The following is a 17,312-nucleotide window of genomic DNA, read 5'->3' as shown; positions in this document are numbered from 1 at the left end:
GCAATAGGCAGACATTTCTTTGGCTTTCATGTGCAAAAATCTGCTATTAAGAAGAGTTTAGACAAGAGAAAACCCAGTTCACTGTTTATGTATTAGACTGTTTCTTGGATGAGAGCAGTGACTTCCTGGAGACTCCAGAGACTCCATGTTGACCAGGTTAAGAACTGATTACAAAAAATATGTTTGCTTAACTTTTAGGTATGTGTTTTCATGTGTCGAAAGCCTGTAGGGCAGACTGGTTGGGTGGTTGGGGGCAAATCTGGGCTATTATTGTAGGAGTAAGGGGTGGATTGGGGTTTTGTTTTGTTTACTTTTGTGCTGTTGTGCTGGGGTTCAAAATGTTCTTATCAAGTCAATTATTCTTTTTTACACTGTGTTTCTATCAAGAACATTGTTGAAATTACAAAATAAGTCAAAATTAGGCAAAGGTGAGCCTATAAAATCCAATTCAAAAGCCACTGTGTGTAATTTGTAGCCTAAATAAAAATAAAAACTCCTTCTCAGCCCTTTTAAACCGCCACATTCCCAGAAATAACACAGAGCACACGAAGCTAACACCGACTGATAATCATGTCTTTGAGCTTTGACTTTTAGCACAAACTCTTCATTCACTCAAATTATTTCCATCAGTGCTCACTTCAGTGCGGTCCTGTAAAAATCTGTCAAATTATTAGCTGAGCATGCTCTCTCCATCCGTTTCCTGCCTCACTCCAACACACCATTATGGGCAGAGATTAGAGTCTAAATTTGAATGTGAAACTTTACTTTTGTGCAAACTGTCTCATCAGTGGTCGAGCCCGTAGCTGGTGCCAGGAGGGGAACCGCGGCTGCCACCATGTAAGCACAGGAAAAAGCTTCATGGAACACTGTCATCCCTCATCAATCTGCTCGACCCCGGTCAACCCGGCACGAAAGACAAAAGAGGCAGAAGAGTGCTTCCTCCTTCAAATGTGAGGGAAGTGGTGTGCTCGCCGTGATTAGTTGTGAATGGGACGCAGCAGTGTGATTGGTGGAGAGAGCCGGGGGTCAGGCGTTCTGCCAGGAGCTCATACAAGGCTGCTGATTGCTATTCATCCACTGATTACAGTAATTTAGATCTGCAGCAGGCCAAAGGGGGCCTGTGTCTGGCAGGCTGGCTGCTGCTGCTCTGTCTGGGGGGGTGCAGTTTGGTTTGCTTAGTGATATTTTTTGTTGTTGTTGTTGTTGTTGTTGTCAGAAATGAGTGAATGAGGCTGGGAAAAGAACCAAATAGGAAAACATTACAGCTCCAACAGAAAAAGAAGGTGTGATTTATGTTCTCTGATCTGAAAGTCTTGGAGGGTTGATGAGAGTGCTGACAAAACATAAATATCCTTGTTTTTATTGAGGGAGGATGTGTAATTAGTTATTAAAATATATGAACTATATGAAGGATTTTATATCAAAAAGCTATAAATTAATTTTAGAAAATGATGCTGAAAATCACCAATCAATATTTCACAGATGTAGAAAAAATAACCATCATGACAGAAATCATTTTGTAAGAATATCATTTGGGATTTAAACACTTCACAACTATAATGAATTCCCCACATGCTGCACGTCTCAAATGTCTAAAAAGCGTAGCTCTAATTTTGTGAAATAAAAAAAAACAAAAACTGAACGTTATATGATTCATCAGTTTTGTTCCTTTTGTCTTTCAAATGCTCGTTCACCTTGAATAATCAAAGTTGATGAGGCAGTTAGTTGCAAATGGTTTTTTTCCAGGAACTGTGGCGATGATTAATCAAGGAACGGAGCAGCACTGGCCTCTCCACCCGCACACATTACGAGGTTAATCTCTCTATTGATTATAGCGACAGAATGAACCAATACTTCACTACACATTTTCTCTGTTTCCTTGTATGTGTGTGTGTGTGTGTGTGTGTTTGCTTCTTTCCGTTGATACAACTGTAGATTTATATGAATGATGTTTGTTGATACCATCTTTTCTACCACACCCATTACCCCATATTGAAAAAATAAATCATGTTAAACACAATATTAGATTCACATTTATTGACAAAAAAAAAAAAAAAATTCAAAAGTTGTTCTTTCTACAGCAAAACCTAAGGTATTTTCACAGGAGTATTAAAAACAATGACTTGTGTAAAGGGCATAAATATACATTCTGACGTCTGCGGACAGACGTCTAAAAAAAAATCTTCACCATGATAAAAGCTGGACGTTGTTTCAGTGATGAAGACGATAAAAGGTCCACAACCACACTTTGATCACAGCAGGAAACAAATGTCCCTGTAACTGGGGATCAGGACTCCCTGGGTAATTATAAAGATAACACTGTTTCAGAGATATCTTCTATATCTTTACCCCACATACACAAACACATTCACATATATACAAACACAGACAGAGTCCATAGAGAACATGTGTAAGTGTGAACTTGTGGCCTCCTGTTTTGGTGACTCCACATCATGTCCGTGTGTGTCATGTGTGTTTAGACAATATGTGTCCATGTGCACTGCTCCCCGGGTGTTTGGACTCACACTGCTCGCCCTCTGGGATGCCGCTTCAGAGGTGACCTAGTTCTCCTGATTGTCAGCAGAAGGCAGTTTCATCAGCTCGCTTTGTGCTGAGGCACTGAACTGTGCCTTGGACCCTGGGACAGGCCAATTGGACTTGTGTAATGAAGCTCATCACACACATGCACGCACACACACACAAGCACACACACACACAGATACACACACATGCGTACACGCTCCCGCTGCTGTCATCGTGTTCAGGGCAGCAGAAATTATAACAGCCATTTATTACCTTCTCCTTTATCAAAGAAATGTGATTCCTCGGTGCCGTTTCTGATGCGTTCGCCGCAGTGCCGTTATGGTCCATTATGGGGAGGTGACAGAGATGGAGCAGAGGGTGTTGATAGATGTTGGCCGGCTATCATTACTCCGTCTATCGAGGGGAGCGTGCAAGACACTTCCCACAAAATGGCCACGGAGCACCAACATGGCTCCGATGGCGAGGAGTAAATGATTCACATCTGACGATCGGTGCAAAACATTAAACACATTCATTTGCTGCTCGTGTGCGTTCGGAACAGCTTTGAGTAGCAACACGATCACAACGAACTGGACTACTGCAGTGATGTCACTGCCTCTTCACAGCAGAGTGTGTATGAATGAGCAATATTTACACATGACATTTATCTTACGTATTGTTTAGGAGGAACAGACATAAAGAGATCCGTCAAAAAAAACAAAAAACAACTGAGCATGAAGAAATATGTACAAGAACACAGCAAATTCCCACACTGAGTATGGGCGACTTATTATGAGACACTGTTACACTGAGCGCAACAAATCCACATTATCCTACAGTCTCTCTAGCCTACAGAATACTCATCAAACACAGAAGCAACAACGGTGTCACATTCATATAAATAATAGTCCCAGTTTACCCCAAGAGTCACTTCAGCACTTTCGGTTCCATTCATGTTTAAAAATGAGAACTGAAGACCAGCTTCACTGTCTGACCTTAACAACTCCCTTTAGAGGTACGACAACTGTCCTTGAGGTTGTGACACCAAATCCCCTGGTGTCCAATAAAAAAAAAAAAAAGTCTCTTTGTGCACGGTCCTGTACAGGTTAGGGGTCCTTGGAAGTTCATGGATTTTTATAAGGCCCAGGAGATCGCAGGGTTTCACAGATAAGATGATAATCAGTTGATCAGGGTCTCTTTCCCTCTTTGAATGGCACAGATGAAGAAAAGAAGCCAACGCAGAGAAATCCTTTGTTTACTTTGTGATCAAAATGTCTGAGCTGCTTAATGGCCGATAGAGGGACCAAGGAGACGAGCAGGAGAGAGAGAAAGCAACTGAGGAGGATCAGTTAGCTGATTAATTGATTGATCAGTCAGTAACTGTATGTTTAAAGAGAGCTGATGTCTCCAGGTAAGCTTCTGTTCCACTAGCTCTGGATTTTCAATGTATTTTCTCCTGTTGCTCTTTTTTATTATCAGTATTCTTTAAAAAAACAACATGATACAAGGATTTTCTGTCCATATTCTAAGCTAAACGAGTATCTTCTACCGTCAGTATGTTAACATGTGCATAAATAACTGAGTTACAGTTGACCTTCTCCAGTAAATTGATTTCTTAAACCTCATGTAAACAAGAACCCTGGTTGTCATACTCGGGGTAGGTGATTACATCTTTTGATTTCTTCAGGAGAACGCTTGATTTCTCTGCCATATATTCTGGTGACTGTGTTTCTACTTGTCCTTTTACACGCGCATAACAAAGGCTTCAGACATGGAAAGTGACAGCAGAGTGGGCGGATGAAAGCAGAGATAATTACACAGAGGGATGTGTTCTAGTATTTACAATTATTCCATCTAAAGTCGAACTGATTTGCATTCAGCAGCTACAGCTCCCGTAAGTCTATCTACACTATCAGAACCTCTGCGGCTGCAGTTGTTGAATGTTAAAATATTTGTTGGAAAAACAATTTCTGGAGATTTAAGCCGAAAATAAATGGACCTTCTGGTGATTGCTGCTGCCTCCAAGGTCAAGAATGAGTTTTCAAATTCAAAATAATTGTTTTCAGTGTCCAAAGGAGTAGATATCAATTCAGCTTAAAATATGGACAGAAAAAACCCCAGTATCATATTTCAGCTTTTAGAGAAAATACATCCCAGTCTGGCTGAGTTATGTGGAGCAGAGGCCAGCCCGGGAAGGGGGTGGCTCTCCATAGCCAGAGGTGCTCTGCATCCCCATCTGCTCGCTCATGGTTGGAGATGATCGCTCAAGAGAAACTATGGCGAAACAAACTGCCCGGCCGCTCGCTCTCGCCTCTCTTTTCTATGCGGCAGGTTCTCTGTCGGAAGTAATGAGTCACGTCAGCAGCTTTGCTTGCAGCATCGCCGCCCTGCAGTAACGCAGGAGAGAAATGATGGAGAAAAAGTAAAAAAAAAAAAAAAAAAAGGAGAGAAAGGGATGGACAGAGACAGAAAGAGGAAGGTAGAGGGGAAGAGGATGAGGGCAACGTGCGTTCATCTGATCATAGATTGTTTTTAGATTCTGCTCCTGGCAGATCTGTTTCTGCTTCCTCCATCTGTCCATCTGTCTCCTTCTCCTTGTTGCTCTGAGGATGAAAAAGACAAGGAAGACAGTGCTGTGTGGATTTTTTTTTTCTTTTAGGGTCTGCCTTTGCCCTTCCTCAACGACCTGTTTCCAGATCTGTCCGTCCATCCATCCTTCCACACCCTTCATGTCACAGCCCTCTGCCGCCGTTGGGTTTCAGCTTGATGACCCACTCTCCTCCAGAGTTGCTGTTGTACAAATCCAGAAGGTGTGTGTCTGGATCCAGGCAGTGCTCACCTGCAGAAAACACACACAGACACACTTGTTGTTGGAATTTTAGATTTTTAAGAACTAAATTTAGGGTTCATTTTATGAATTAATCAGGACTGCGACTAACATTTACTTTCATTATCGATTCACCTGCAGTTTATTGTCACAATTAATCAATTTGGCCTATTGAATATCAGAAAATAGTGAAACGTCCATCTCAGTTTTCCTGAGTTCAAATTGATGTCTTCAAATGTCTTGTTTTGTGTGACCAACAGTCCAAATCCCAAAAATATTCACGTCACAATTACATAAAACAGAGAAAATCAGCAAACGTTCACAAGTGAGAATCTATAACTAGGAGTTTTGGGGCATTTTTGCTTGAAAAATTAATTAATTGACTATCAAAATAGTTGCCAGTTATTTTTCTGTTGATCAACTGTTCGATTAATCGACTAATTGTTTAACCTCTAGAATCAATTCAGGACTTGTGTTTATATCAAAACATATGTATAAGTCAGTAGTAACGTGCAGGTTCAGAAGTTTTCCATCACAAAGTTGAACTGACCGAACAAGTTTTGTAGTCAACTCTTACTGTTCAGCTTGTCAGGTCTCCTGTGAGAGCACAGACATGTGTGTAATAAGCATTTGTCTGCTCTGATAACTGCAGATGCACTGCTCGTGTCTCTTCGGTGCTTGCATACTTCATTACATAAGACCTTGCTTCCCTCATCAGCTCAGTGAGCATAAAGACATGCAAATGTAAGCGCTGCTCTGATCAGAGAAAATGGTGCAGCCACTTTCACTTACCGATATTCCCTCCCACCTCGTACAGGGCACATTCTGGGAAGGCTACAGAGCCATTTCTGTCAAAAGACATATAACACCGATGCATTATATTCTGCTTTCCATAAAGGTCAATAAAGCACATAATGTCTCATTCTTAAAGGAAATATTGTGACAAGAATGATACCATTGCTTGAAAAGAAGTGTAAACTTACAGTAACTACTTGATAACGAAACTAAAGTTATAATTATATTGTATCTTTGGAAATCTAAGCTGATGTTGTTTATGAGTAACAACAGATAAATGTTTTGTTAAATATTGTTACTGTGTGAAAAATCTACTGGAAGCCAGATTCAAACCAGTCCTGATTTGATTTATATTTCTTATAAAAACACAGTGCAATGAATTAAATTCCTGGCTAAATACAAAAACTGCACACAGCATTAAGATGAGTAGGAGGCCGAGGTTAGTATGTGGTCATTAAGCTCTGTGCAGCGCTGTACCTTCGCATTTTGCCCTTTCCGTTGTCTGGGCTGCGGATGAATTGGCGGTGAAACTGGGCGAGCAGGTCTGAGGCTCGGGAGTTTACGTTGAGCTGGAACTCCATGGTGCTGCTCATCAGATCTCCGACATGGATCTTCACTGTACGGCACGGCTGCAGGGCGCAGACATAGTTAAAGAAGATTCATTATAATAAAAACTTTGGATTTGACTGCAGTGAGACAATTAAGTTTCCCCACAATAGACCCTGTTAAATCTTTTCAGTGATATATTAACATTAGGATTTGTTCCAAATTACATTTGGTGTATTAAATGATGGCTGTAATTATCAATCCTGTATATTTTAATGGTTCCAAAATCTGACATTTGCTTTTTCCCTGGTGGACAGAAAGCAGAGTGTATGAAGCAGCTAAACCAGCTGACCTCTGAGGTGTTTTTATCAGGTTTTTCCCGGCTGTCCGTGTGGATCTTCCTCAGCAGGTTCTTGATGCGGCGATCGTAGAACTGGTAACGACGGTTACTGTTCTCGTTCAGCTTACGGACCTGGCTCATGAGGAAATTAGGGATCTGAAGAGAAAAGGAAAAGACTTAATATCAGTACATGTAGAAAAAGTATTGTATAATGGCTTCTAAATCATTCAACTATTGTATTTAATATTTTGTTAAATCAACAATCCTCTCCATCACCTACCGTCCAGAGCAGGTCCTGGTAGCGGATGAGGAGTCTCATAACATCAGCTGCCTTCTCCGCCTGTCCTTTCTCTGCTCCCTCAGTCAGTCTGCTGGGAACGGCCTTGTGGAGGAAGAGGTTGGGAGCCATGATGGTTGCTACGGCCCACAGGTTCATCCTGTTCCTCTTCTCTCTGGAAACCACCTTACTGAGGAACTCAAGGAGGGCCTGAGGGACACACAGGTGGAGACACACATACAGATATGTGAAATCAAATGCATTTCGACTCCTTTTGGAATTTATTTTTTATCAAATTGGATGCAGAATGGAGGTTGAGCTTTCACAGTTGTACAGAGTTGAACGACTCTCTTTTACTTTCAGCTGAACAACGTGCAAATGTCTGCACACAGTTTGTTTGAGGGGCCACTTATACTGAAGCACAAAATGGAGTAAAGTGAATTATCACAGTGACTGAATCATCTGTAACACACCTCCACTGAGAAGCATGTTAATGCACAGTAAGTTTCAGCTGCCTCCACTGGAGTCAAAGTAATTAGTTCAGGTGGGTTTTATGATTCTGGATGCTGTAAGCAGAGCTGAGCTGACTGCACACTTGTGTTGGTCAAAGTGATTCATGGTTAATGCAAGCCGTTATATAACAGAGCAGAGTGTTTAAAATGTGGATTAAGAGCAGAACAATATAGTAATGCATTATGAAACAGCGCTTTGGTCTGTTCTGTTTCATGGGGGTGTAAAATGGGATGAATTTTAGACAACCACAAGAAGAGCATGTAGGACTGAGGTGAAAAATTCTTATCATAGCTCTACCCCAGAGGTTGTCTTACAAAGCCCAATTTTACACCTCTGCCATCAATCACGAATCATGTGAAAATCGTGCAGTGTTTTTACACTTTATAAAAGTTACTACTTTCCAATTTTCCAAAAATGTTCGGCCAAGTTCTCAACTATACAGATAACACAAGAACTACAGTAAGATTCACAAAAGAAACTGGATCACTGCCAGTAAAACAAAGGCTTTTTATATGACTAAAGCTGATTTCTCCAGTAGAAACCTGGTTGTGATAAAAAAAAAAAAAGAATTTGAGATTTTGGAAACTATGCTTATTTGCTTTCTGGCAGAGAATTCGATGAGAAGATTGATACCATTCTCATATCTGTACAAAGCTGGAGTCAGCAGCCAGTTAGCTTAGCTTAGCATAAAGACTGGAAAATCTGCCTACAAGCACCCTTAACGCTCACTAATTAACATATTATATCTTTTTTTAATTTAATCGTTTAGTCTGTACACAAACTGAAGCGTAAAATGTGCTGTTTTACAGGGGGTGGGTGGATATGTGGGGCACTATTTCTTGGCTGGGAGCAGTTGCCTGGCAACCAGTGGATCCTCCAAGAACTTAGTGGAAGTGGCGGTAGCCTTATGTTTACTGTACATGTATGAGAGCGCTATCAATGTTCTCTCTTTCCACCAGAAAGCAAAGAAAGTGTATTTTCTTAAATGTTGAACTGTTCCTTTAACTGGTTTTAATGTAAAAATGATGTTGACAATTCAACAATTAAGCTACAAAACAAAAACATCTGATTACTTAAGTGCATAAAAACATCAAAACATCAGTATCAGTCTAATCCAAATCTGCTAAAATGAAACTTGAATGTCTGTCTCAGAGTGTCATGGACTATTTCTGTCTTCACTTCATGACATGCATTATTCAAGTGTTGTGGAATGTATGTGTGTGTGTGTGTGTGTGTTTGGTCTCTACCTTCAGTGTGCTCCTGTTGGGCTCAGGCAGTAGCAGGATGAGCAGGTTCAACATGTGGAGTTTCTGTTTCAGCTCTGTGATGTCTAGAGGAGGGAGGGAACAAAGGTAAGACAGGTTGAACACACACACACACACACACACACACACACACACATGCTCACACTCTTCATTTCCTCTGTGTTTGGCTAAGAATAATGGGATGTCTAAAGATTAATGGCATTGTGACAGGTGGCCATTAGGTTTGTTAGCTTATGTCTCTGTGGTCACGTCGTTCATCACTTTGCTGATTCTCCTCACCAACCACAGATCAGTGAGTCATCAATCAGATTATATTAATATCAATACATTTTTTATTAAGGTGAAACTAGTATGAAAACAGCTGATCTTTCACACTTCTCTGTCACTGAGCATGTATTTGCGGCACAGCAGCGACGCCTCTTTAAAGGCTATCAACTTGTTCATCTTAATGTTGATTTCTCAGTCGGAGCAGAAAAGATAAGCGTCACACAGTGCTGTCATCAGGGTAAAGAGACTTTAGGTAATTATGATGTGAACCCTGCTGAGCTGTCTGGAAAAGTGGGCAGTAGATTGTTGAAGACGTGTAGAGGAAGAAAAGGGGAAATGTTGTGTGCCTGTTTTATACGGGAATTATCTTAAACTTGACCAGATATAAGACACTTGGAGATGATCTAATACATCATAAATACATCACAATCACTCACTTCAACAGCACTAACTATAAAGGAGCAGTGTAACACTGTTCTGAAACTGAAAGGTCTCAGGTTTCATACCAGCAGCAGACATGTGTCATGTCTCTCTACATATTAGCCTCACCCAAAATACTTTACCTATAATGTGTGTGTAAATGTGACATAACCCTGTTAGCACATTCTGTTCAATGCTTACTCAATATTCATCTAATAAGATTAAAAATTGTGTGTACTTTGCATAATAACAACACAACAATCCTGATATAAATATTAAATTTGGAAATTGGGATCTTTTAATTTGCTACAGCTGCTGGTGTCATCATCATCACATGTTAAAAGCTGAAAGTAAAACCAATAACAGTTGTTAAGTAGTGTATTCATGTCAGGTCTGTGTCCACTGACCTCTGACGGCGCTGAAGGTGTTGAGGTACTCGGCGGTGAGCAGAGGAGCAGGAAGCTCCCGGATGAACTTCTTGAGCAGTGCGGCAGCATCGTTTGGACTCACCTCATCCCAGCTGACCTGCCCTGAGTAGAAGTTGGACTCTAAGTTCTGCTGTAACAGCTGAGGAAAGAGAACAAATAGAGATGTTCAGAACAGTTCATTTAACACTTTTCAGTTATTTTATTACAGTGTCACTAATACTGTAAAGGTCTGTTCTTATGAACACAGATGCAGTTGTTTGGGCGGACTGTGACTGATCATGAAGATCAGTCATGAATGATGAATTATGGCTTTAGTGAGTTTATACATTACACACAAAGTTTTCAGTGCTCGTAAATGTTACATTTTCTGTATCCACAAGTCTTGATGAGGAGAGCCGTTGAGCTGACTTGTCTCCGGAGCTGCTATTTAAAACTCATTATTACTAAATTAACTCTTCATGACTGTGGACCTTCAAATACAGGTATACTGGATACTTGCATTGTTTACTGTGTCCATTTGTGTATCTAAAATCAGGAAGACAGTATGTTGGGCTCTGCTAACAAGATAAATATATCAGTAATATAAAATATATCAATACACTGATTGTCAAGCTTTTATTCAAATGTGTAAAATTTACAAACATTTTAATGGTATTTATATTTTAATTTTGTAAAAAAAATAGTTTGGGGAAATACTATTATAGTAGTATATCACCATAAAGTAAAGAATAAAAAAAATCAGTGTCAAAATATGAAGTTCAATTCATTTTTCATGAATGAACACTGTTGTCAAATCCATAATCAATTAGCAAGTATTTGATTGATATTTCCTAGTAAGTCCTATAAGTTCTTCTCCCTCATCAGTGCTAAATGGCGCCCTCTTCTGGCAGCTTTGAGTTAATTGATTCACCAGCTACTGTACATGTAAGGAATTAAATACAGTATTATAAAGGGTGTCTGGCAGCAGCAGCTGAAAAAAACATTATTGATTTAGTCTCATAAGACCTTGTTTTTCTAAATGTCAGCTGTAGTTAAACTCAAGCTGGTTGAGTTTCCTCACGGCTGTTCAAGCATTTCTGACATTTTACAGTGTGAATATTTTGGCTGCACTTTTGGTCAGGACACTTTTTTTTCTCTTGAGACAGCAGACACAGAGGATAAAGACAAAATTGAAAATGAAACACAATAATTTGGTGCCATGTCAGCATTGTGTCACTGAAATAGTTGTGGATGTAGATGCCGCACCTTGATTCTGGACTGAGACCCTGGAACCCGCAGGATCCCCTCTGAATCCACTCCTTTCTTCTCCAAAAATGTCAACAACTGCAGAGACAGAGAGAGAGAGAAAGGAGAGAGAGACATTAGCAAAGAGTCGGGCCTCGGTAGATAAGCATCTCTTGCTCACCTCTGCTGGTTATTCTCAGTAACTGCTGCGACATACAGGGTGTGGTCAAAGCATTTCACACACAGAGGACATTGAGGTTGTTTTATGAGCTCTATCTGAAGATGTGGTTTGTAGATTCAACAGATGCGATAAAATGTGCTGAACACATGTTGTGCAAAATATGATCAAAGATGCAAATTGTCATCTTGTCACAGACCTGCAGTGAATAGCAGCTAGAACACATTTTAGGCACTTTCAAAAACTCAAATGAGTGTAGGAACAGATAGTACAGACAGCATATGAAACCATGTTGTTCATTTAAAAAGGTTTTCTGTTATCCTCCTCACACACTTCATTTATCATATCAGTAATGGTGAAGGGTCTGTTAAGGTCATTTTTACACAAAAAGATGATGGTTCTCACCGACTGCAGGAAGAGAGGAGTCATAGTGTTGGGCCTCACTTTCTGATCGTTCTCCAGCAGTGCGGCCAGCGGCACCCCGAAGAGCGTGCTCTCTGTGAAAGACCAGCGTGTCATTTAGTTGTCTATCTTTCTCTGCTTCACATTAACATTGAGCCAAAACAGGATGAGGCAGACATTCTCATATATTGTGTGTGTGTGTGTGTGTGTGTGTGTGTGTTTGTGCCTGCATGCATATTTACATGTCATTGTTAGCGTATCTGTGTGTTTACGAGCATGCTAACATACGGTAATTGCAGTGTGTCAAACTTTGGCTGTTAATCAAAAATGCAAAGATGAATTATGACTGATTCATTTAGTGCTTTAAGAATGAGTCATCCTTGTTTGTTCTAGTTTTCAGTGCTATTTTTTTTTACAGAATCATGTAAAGGATTTTGTAAAGACACAAGAGCACATTTAGATTTAAAACATGTTCACTCATTTTGTAAGTCCTCATAAAATGAACAAATCACATAAGAGTCTTAAAGAAAAAAATTAGGAAAAAACTAAATTTGGACCTGTTAACTGTTCACGTGGGAAAGAAACAGTTTGTGTTTAGTCAACGAGTCAGGTATCTGTTTGAGCCATTGTTTTGCTCTGATTTGATTGGCTCACAGTCAGAGGCAAAGTATGAGAACAGACAAAAAGTAAACAATGCTAATAGTTAAAATGTCATCGTCTACAAAAAAACTAGCCATCTTGACTATTTGTTTGTCTTTCCTCTCAGTGCATGCCACTTACAGTAGCACGTAGGTGCTGCCATACCTGGGATTTTCCTCTTGCCAGTTTTGTGCCTTTTGACCTCTAGCTCTAAGAGGTCGCACAGCGCCGTCATGTCGATGAGAGCCAGCTGACGCACCTTCTTCATGTCAGTGTGGGAGAGATCTTGGATACGAGTCACTCCTAGACGGCACTTGGGGCAGATCACCCGCTGAGAAGGTGAGAGTGGAGGGAAGGAAAAGAGGAGAGGAGGGATTAGAGTTGAGAGTTAGACAGTAGAGGTGAAGAGGGAGAGAAAGAGGAACACATTCAGCAAAAAAAATAGAAGAGCAAGAGAAATACTCTTGTGTCTTTAAGTAAACATAAACATTTCAAACTCACTAATTCTTCTTTTGGCCTGAAGCAATTCAATTCATTCACAAAAATAAATCTGCTGAACTCTGTTACATAACAATTCTCCTTTTGTTCTGGGATAATTCCTTCATTCCTTTATTCTGCTAAATCTTGTTACGTATCTAACCAACAGTGAAAAACTGATTAAGAATTGCCTTACAATAATATTTGTGTGTGACAATGTGTATTAACAGCTTTACATTAACTTCTAAACTCGAACCCAGTCTGACTCAAAACGCAAAATATTTTGGTCCAAACAGAGACAGAAATGTACAATGATTTCTGGTACCAACTTAATTTTTCCCTGATCTGTTGCCACTAATTGTATTTTTCGGTTTCGGTTTTCGGTTTCAATACGTAAACTGAACACAATCCAATCACAATCAACAAGAGATGCACTTCTAACTGCCTGCAGACAAAGTTAAAGTGTTATAACTACTTTTAGCAAAATATACATGAGAGGGTTGAAAATTTAACATAAATGTCATGTTAAACCCCTCATATTGTATATTCGTCTTACAAATTACATCTAAATTGTGTATTTTAAGTCTATAAAGGCCTTGACTTAAACAGAGACCTTTAAAATTCTCACCCTGTCAATTACGAAACTATTAATAGGAGTGCTTGTTAATGGACTTTCTAAAGAACAATGTGATTCTTTTTAAATCTACAAATAGATTTTGGATTTAGACATGTCAGTATTTTCTTTTTTCATAACTTCACTGGAACTTTTACAAAAGTTCCCCTAAAATTCCCCATTTGAAATAGCGTCTTATAACTTCCTCAGTTTTCCTGAAGGTGCTTACTGGCAGTGTGCCGTCCTCTTTCCTGCGTTGGCTGTTGTTCTGCGGCAGTTTGGCCTGTTTGAGGAAGATGACAGCCTGTTCACAGTAAGCCACATCGGTGATGAAGAATTCCTCTTTAGGAGCACCTCGCTGATGCTCTGGTGTCACAGCTGATTGAAAAACACATTCATAGATACGCACACAAACACACATACACCAAACTGTTAGTTCATGTAAGGAAGTTCACTGGAAAAATGCATCTCATAAAAGAAATTTGAATTTGCACGCCATGAGCAACGGGAAGGAAGACAAGCAAAAAATCTCCACAAATATGAGGAAATTCTCATGAACACACAGCTGACCTATTTTCTAACTCCTCCTGTTGTGGCACTTGTAATTGTTTAAGTGTCAATACGCAGAACTACTGATGACACAATTCAATGTGCCAAAATTTGATCTGTAACAGTATTATACCCAGTTTTAGTATTAGCCATGTATCTAAGATGTGCATATGGTTCACTGTTGCTTGTGTACAGTCAGATGACAACTGTATTTTCACTGTTAAAACATCTACAACTGAATTACAAATGATTTAACAGTTAGTAAACATCCAGAAAAGAACTGTTTTTCTGTTAACCTTGATATTATTCACAAAATACTGAGATTTTGGTGAGTGAACTCTGTACTGTGAGGACAGGGACCTTCTCCAGCAGCAGCAAGCAGAGATGAGGAGTTGCCAGGGGATTTATCTGAACCAATTAGAAGATAGATTACAGAGCTGTGACCTGATCCAGACAGACAATCCCTCATCGGGCCCTCACAAATCTGCTGCTAACCTGACTTCTTCAGGGATTCTTTAAAAGATATTTAAGACAATTAATTTGTAGTTAAACCTGTGTCTAATCTGTAAGATGATACAGACAAGGAAGTTCACCAGTTACTTCATTCAAATCTAACAGGGGGCTGGTTATAGGTTGAAGTCTTGTTCTGACTCAATAGATTATCAAAACAAGTTCACTTTTACTTGTTTGTTATTCCCTTTAGTTACTTACTTACTTATAATAAAGTGACTTTATTATACAAGTCTTACCTGATAGTGGTGTTTTGGCAACCGATGCCATACTGTTTTGGGCAAGGTCTTCACTATGCTGAGACTCAGGCAGAAGGGTCTGGTGAAAGAGAACATTTATTGACATGTCACAAACACATGTACAATACTTTCTGTAAAGAGCAACAGTCCTGTAACATTTTCTCCACCACTGGGAATAGGAATTGTGTTTTTTTTGTGTCTGCTGAGCAGATGGACATGGCTACAGAGAGTGTTTCCATTAATAACAGACTGATAAAGATCTGAGAAACAGTGTCTCTGTTCCTCTCTCAGGGCTGCTCAGACAGCGAGGACAAAGCATGGCCTTTACATGTGATTTGCTTTTATTGTCACAGGTCAGCCCCTCTGCATGGAACAAGACAGCAGAATACACTGGAACAATGGAGAGTCCTAACAGTCATCAGGGACATTGGTATTTTTAAAATTTTCTACATACAACTGCAAAATAGGCGGGCTATGTTTGTTGGAAACTTGTGTAATAGCAAAACAGTAATCCTTATATCCTTCTATTTTTAGTTGAACTTATTTTTTTACTCTATTGTGATACTGTATTGATCATCAAAGGAACAATTTCCTTGCATCTCTTCACCACTATGTCCGAGGTTGTAGTCAGTCACAGAACAGCCTCTCATAGACTGGTAGAAGAGTTGATTACTTTAAATAGTTTGTAAAGTATTTCAAAGTCCTGACCTGAGAAATGGGGGAGTTGAAGATGTCCCGAACGTCACGTGGTGCCGTTTTATTCCTCTTGCGTAGGGACAACGTGTAGGAATCCAGTCGACGCTGGACGGCCTCAGCCTGAGTCCGTGTCAGAGTAGACAACAGCACCGCGTTGTCTACATCCTCGCTGTCCTCGCTGATGAGGTTCGACAAACCAGCATCAGCCAGCCACTGCTCCTCCTGTTCACCCTCTGAGACACACATACAACAAACACATTAAGATCCAAACAAGCTACATGTAAATACATAATGACAACAGCAGCCAGATGTGGGTAAAATGCAATTTAAAATACTAATACAATACTAAAGTATAACTTTGATGTAATTTAATCTATAAAACCTTTCATCCCTCCATGTCATAAAAAGTCCTTGTTAACTATTAGCTAGATTCAAACTAGTGATTTACTGAATCGTATTGTTTCATTAAAGTTTAAGAAATGTCTTAGCTAGTAAAGAATTTAGTAATGTGGAAATCGCTGGGAAACATCTGTAGTGTTGTCCAATCAAAAGCAATTGCCATGCAAACAGGAAGTCGGAATAGCATCATAAGCTTAACTTAACTTAAAAAAAATATCAGTTTTAGGGAGGCAGACGATATATTAAACTTAACTGCAAGTCTTTTGTTTTGAGTTACTTTGTTTAATTTATATATGTATACATGGAGAAATATGTGTTGTGTATGTGTTATGTATGTGTTTCAGAGTTAGTAATATTTAGAAGTAAGTTTAGAGGGAGTGGGAAACATCTGCTTATGCTAATCTGGTTGATGTAATTAGGTAATTTAGTAAAATGTTAGTGGCATTAACATTTTGTAATGTTAAGTATTTTGTATTATTTTTGTGAAATGCAATTTAAAATCTCCCTAGTTTACAGTATTTTATCAAGTGATAGGTCAGAAGTGTCAACAATATTCCATATTATCTCTTTTACTCGTCACTCAGGTCATGTATTAGCAAGCTAATGTTAGCTTTGTCAGCTAGTTCAGTTAGCTATGCAACAGTTACACCTGGCAGTTACTGGCTGTAAATGCTTTAGCAACAGCTAATCTCTATGTAAGAACTACTTTGTTTAGTGTAATTAAGTGATGTGTAAATCTCCCCTTAGTTAACACTTACATTACAACCAGGCTCAGTTTGAGCTTAGTAAGAGCTGGTCCAACTGGCTCTTGGACACTAGATACAATAACTAGTGAGTTTTTTTTTATTTAACAAGGTAGACAATGAACATAAAATTGTTTACCCTTTAAAAAATAATGAGGCTTTATTAAACACAGACACCCACAGTTATGCACCAAAATACAGACTTCAGAGGGTTTGCTCATAAACAAATTAAAACAGTGCTTCTGTTTAACATAACATCAAAAGCATCTATTAAAAGGTAGAATTAACACAATCAGATCATTTGAATGCACATAATAAAAGGGCATTCCCAACAAGTCAGCCTTCATGAATGGGTATTTAGCTGGTGCATATGAAACGATCCCTGCTACAGAGTGTTTGATAGTGTTGTCATGGTGATGAGCGCTACTTTGCTGCATGAGAG

At 39.4% G+C, this 17,312-nt stretch overlaps 1 protein-coding gene across 4 annotated transcripts in view; it reads right to left on the bottom strand.

Annotated features, from left to right (window-relative positions):
- Positions 1-2,022: 2,022 nt before the first annotated feature.
- The window catches only part of LOC121894713 (rho GTPase-activating protein 40), a 29,070-nt gene continuing 13,780 nt past the window's right edge, over positions 2,023-17,312 (bottom strand). For all 4 annotated transcript variants that reach the window (XM_042407510.1, XM_042407511.1, XM_042407509.1 and 1 more), the window contains exons 3-15: positions 15,741-15,961; positions 15,033-15,111; positions 13,964-14,112; positions 12,810-12,975; positions 12,009-12,100; positions 11,447-11,524; positions 10,181-10,340; positions 9,069-9,151; positions 7,312-7,518; positions 7,044-7,187; positions 6,623-6,774; positions 6,143-6,198; positions 2,023-5,362 (exon numbers count right to left, since the gene is read on the bottom strand). In XM_042407510.1, the coding sequence (XP_042263444.1) occupies positions 5,256-5,362; positions 6,143-6,198; positions 6,623-6,774; positions 7,044-7,187; positions 7,312-7,518; positions 9,069-9,151; positions 10,181-10,340; positions 11,447-11,524; positions 12,009-12,100; positions 12,810-12,975; positions 13,964-14,112; positions 15,033-15,111; positions 15,741-15,961 (1,694 nt within the window). In that variant the 3' untranslated portion in view covers positions 2,023-5,255. The remainder of the gene's footprint in view (positions 5,363-6,142; positions 6,199-6,622; positions 6,775-7,043; positions 7,188-7,311; positions 7,519-9,068; positions 9,152-10,180; positions 10,341-11,446; positions 11,525-12,008; positions 12,101-12,809; positions 12,976-13,963; positions 14,113-15,032; positions 15,112-15,740; positions 15,962-17,312) is intronic.

This window comes from Thunnus maccoyii, chromosome 3, assembly GCF_910596095.1.
Source record: "Thunnus maccoyii chromosome 3, fThuMac1.1, whole genome shotgun sequence".
Classification (NCBI taxonomy): Eukaryota; Metazoa; Chordata; class Actinopteri; order Scombriformes; family Scombridae; genus Thunnus; species Thunnus maccoyii.
This window is presented reverse-complemented; position numbering and strand designations above follow the sequence as displayed.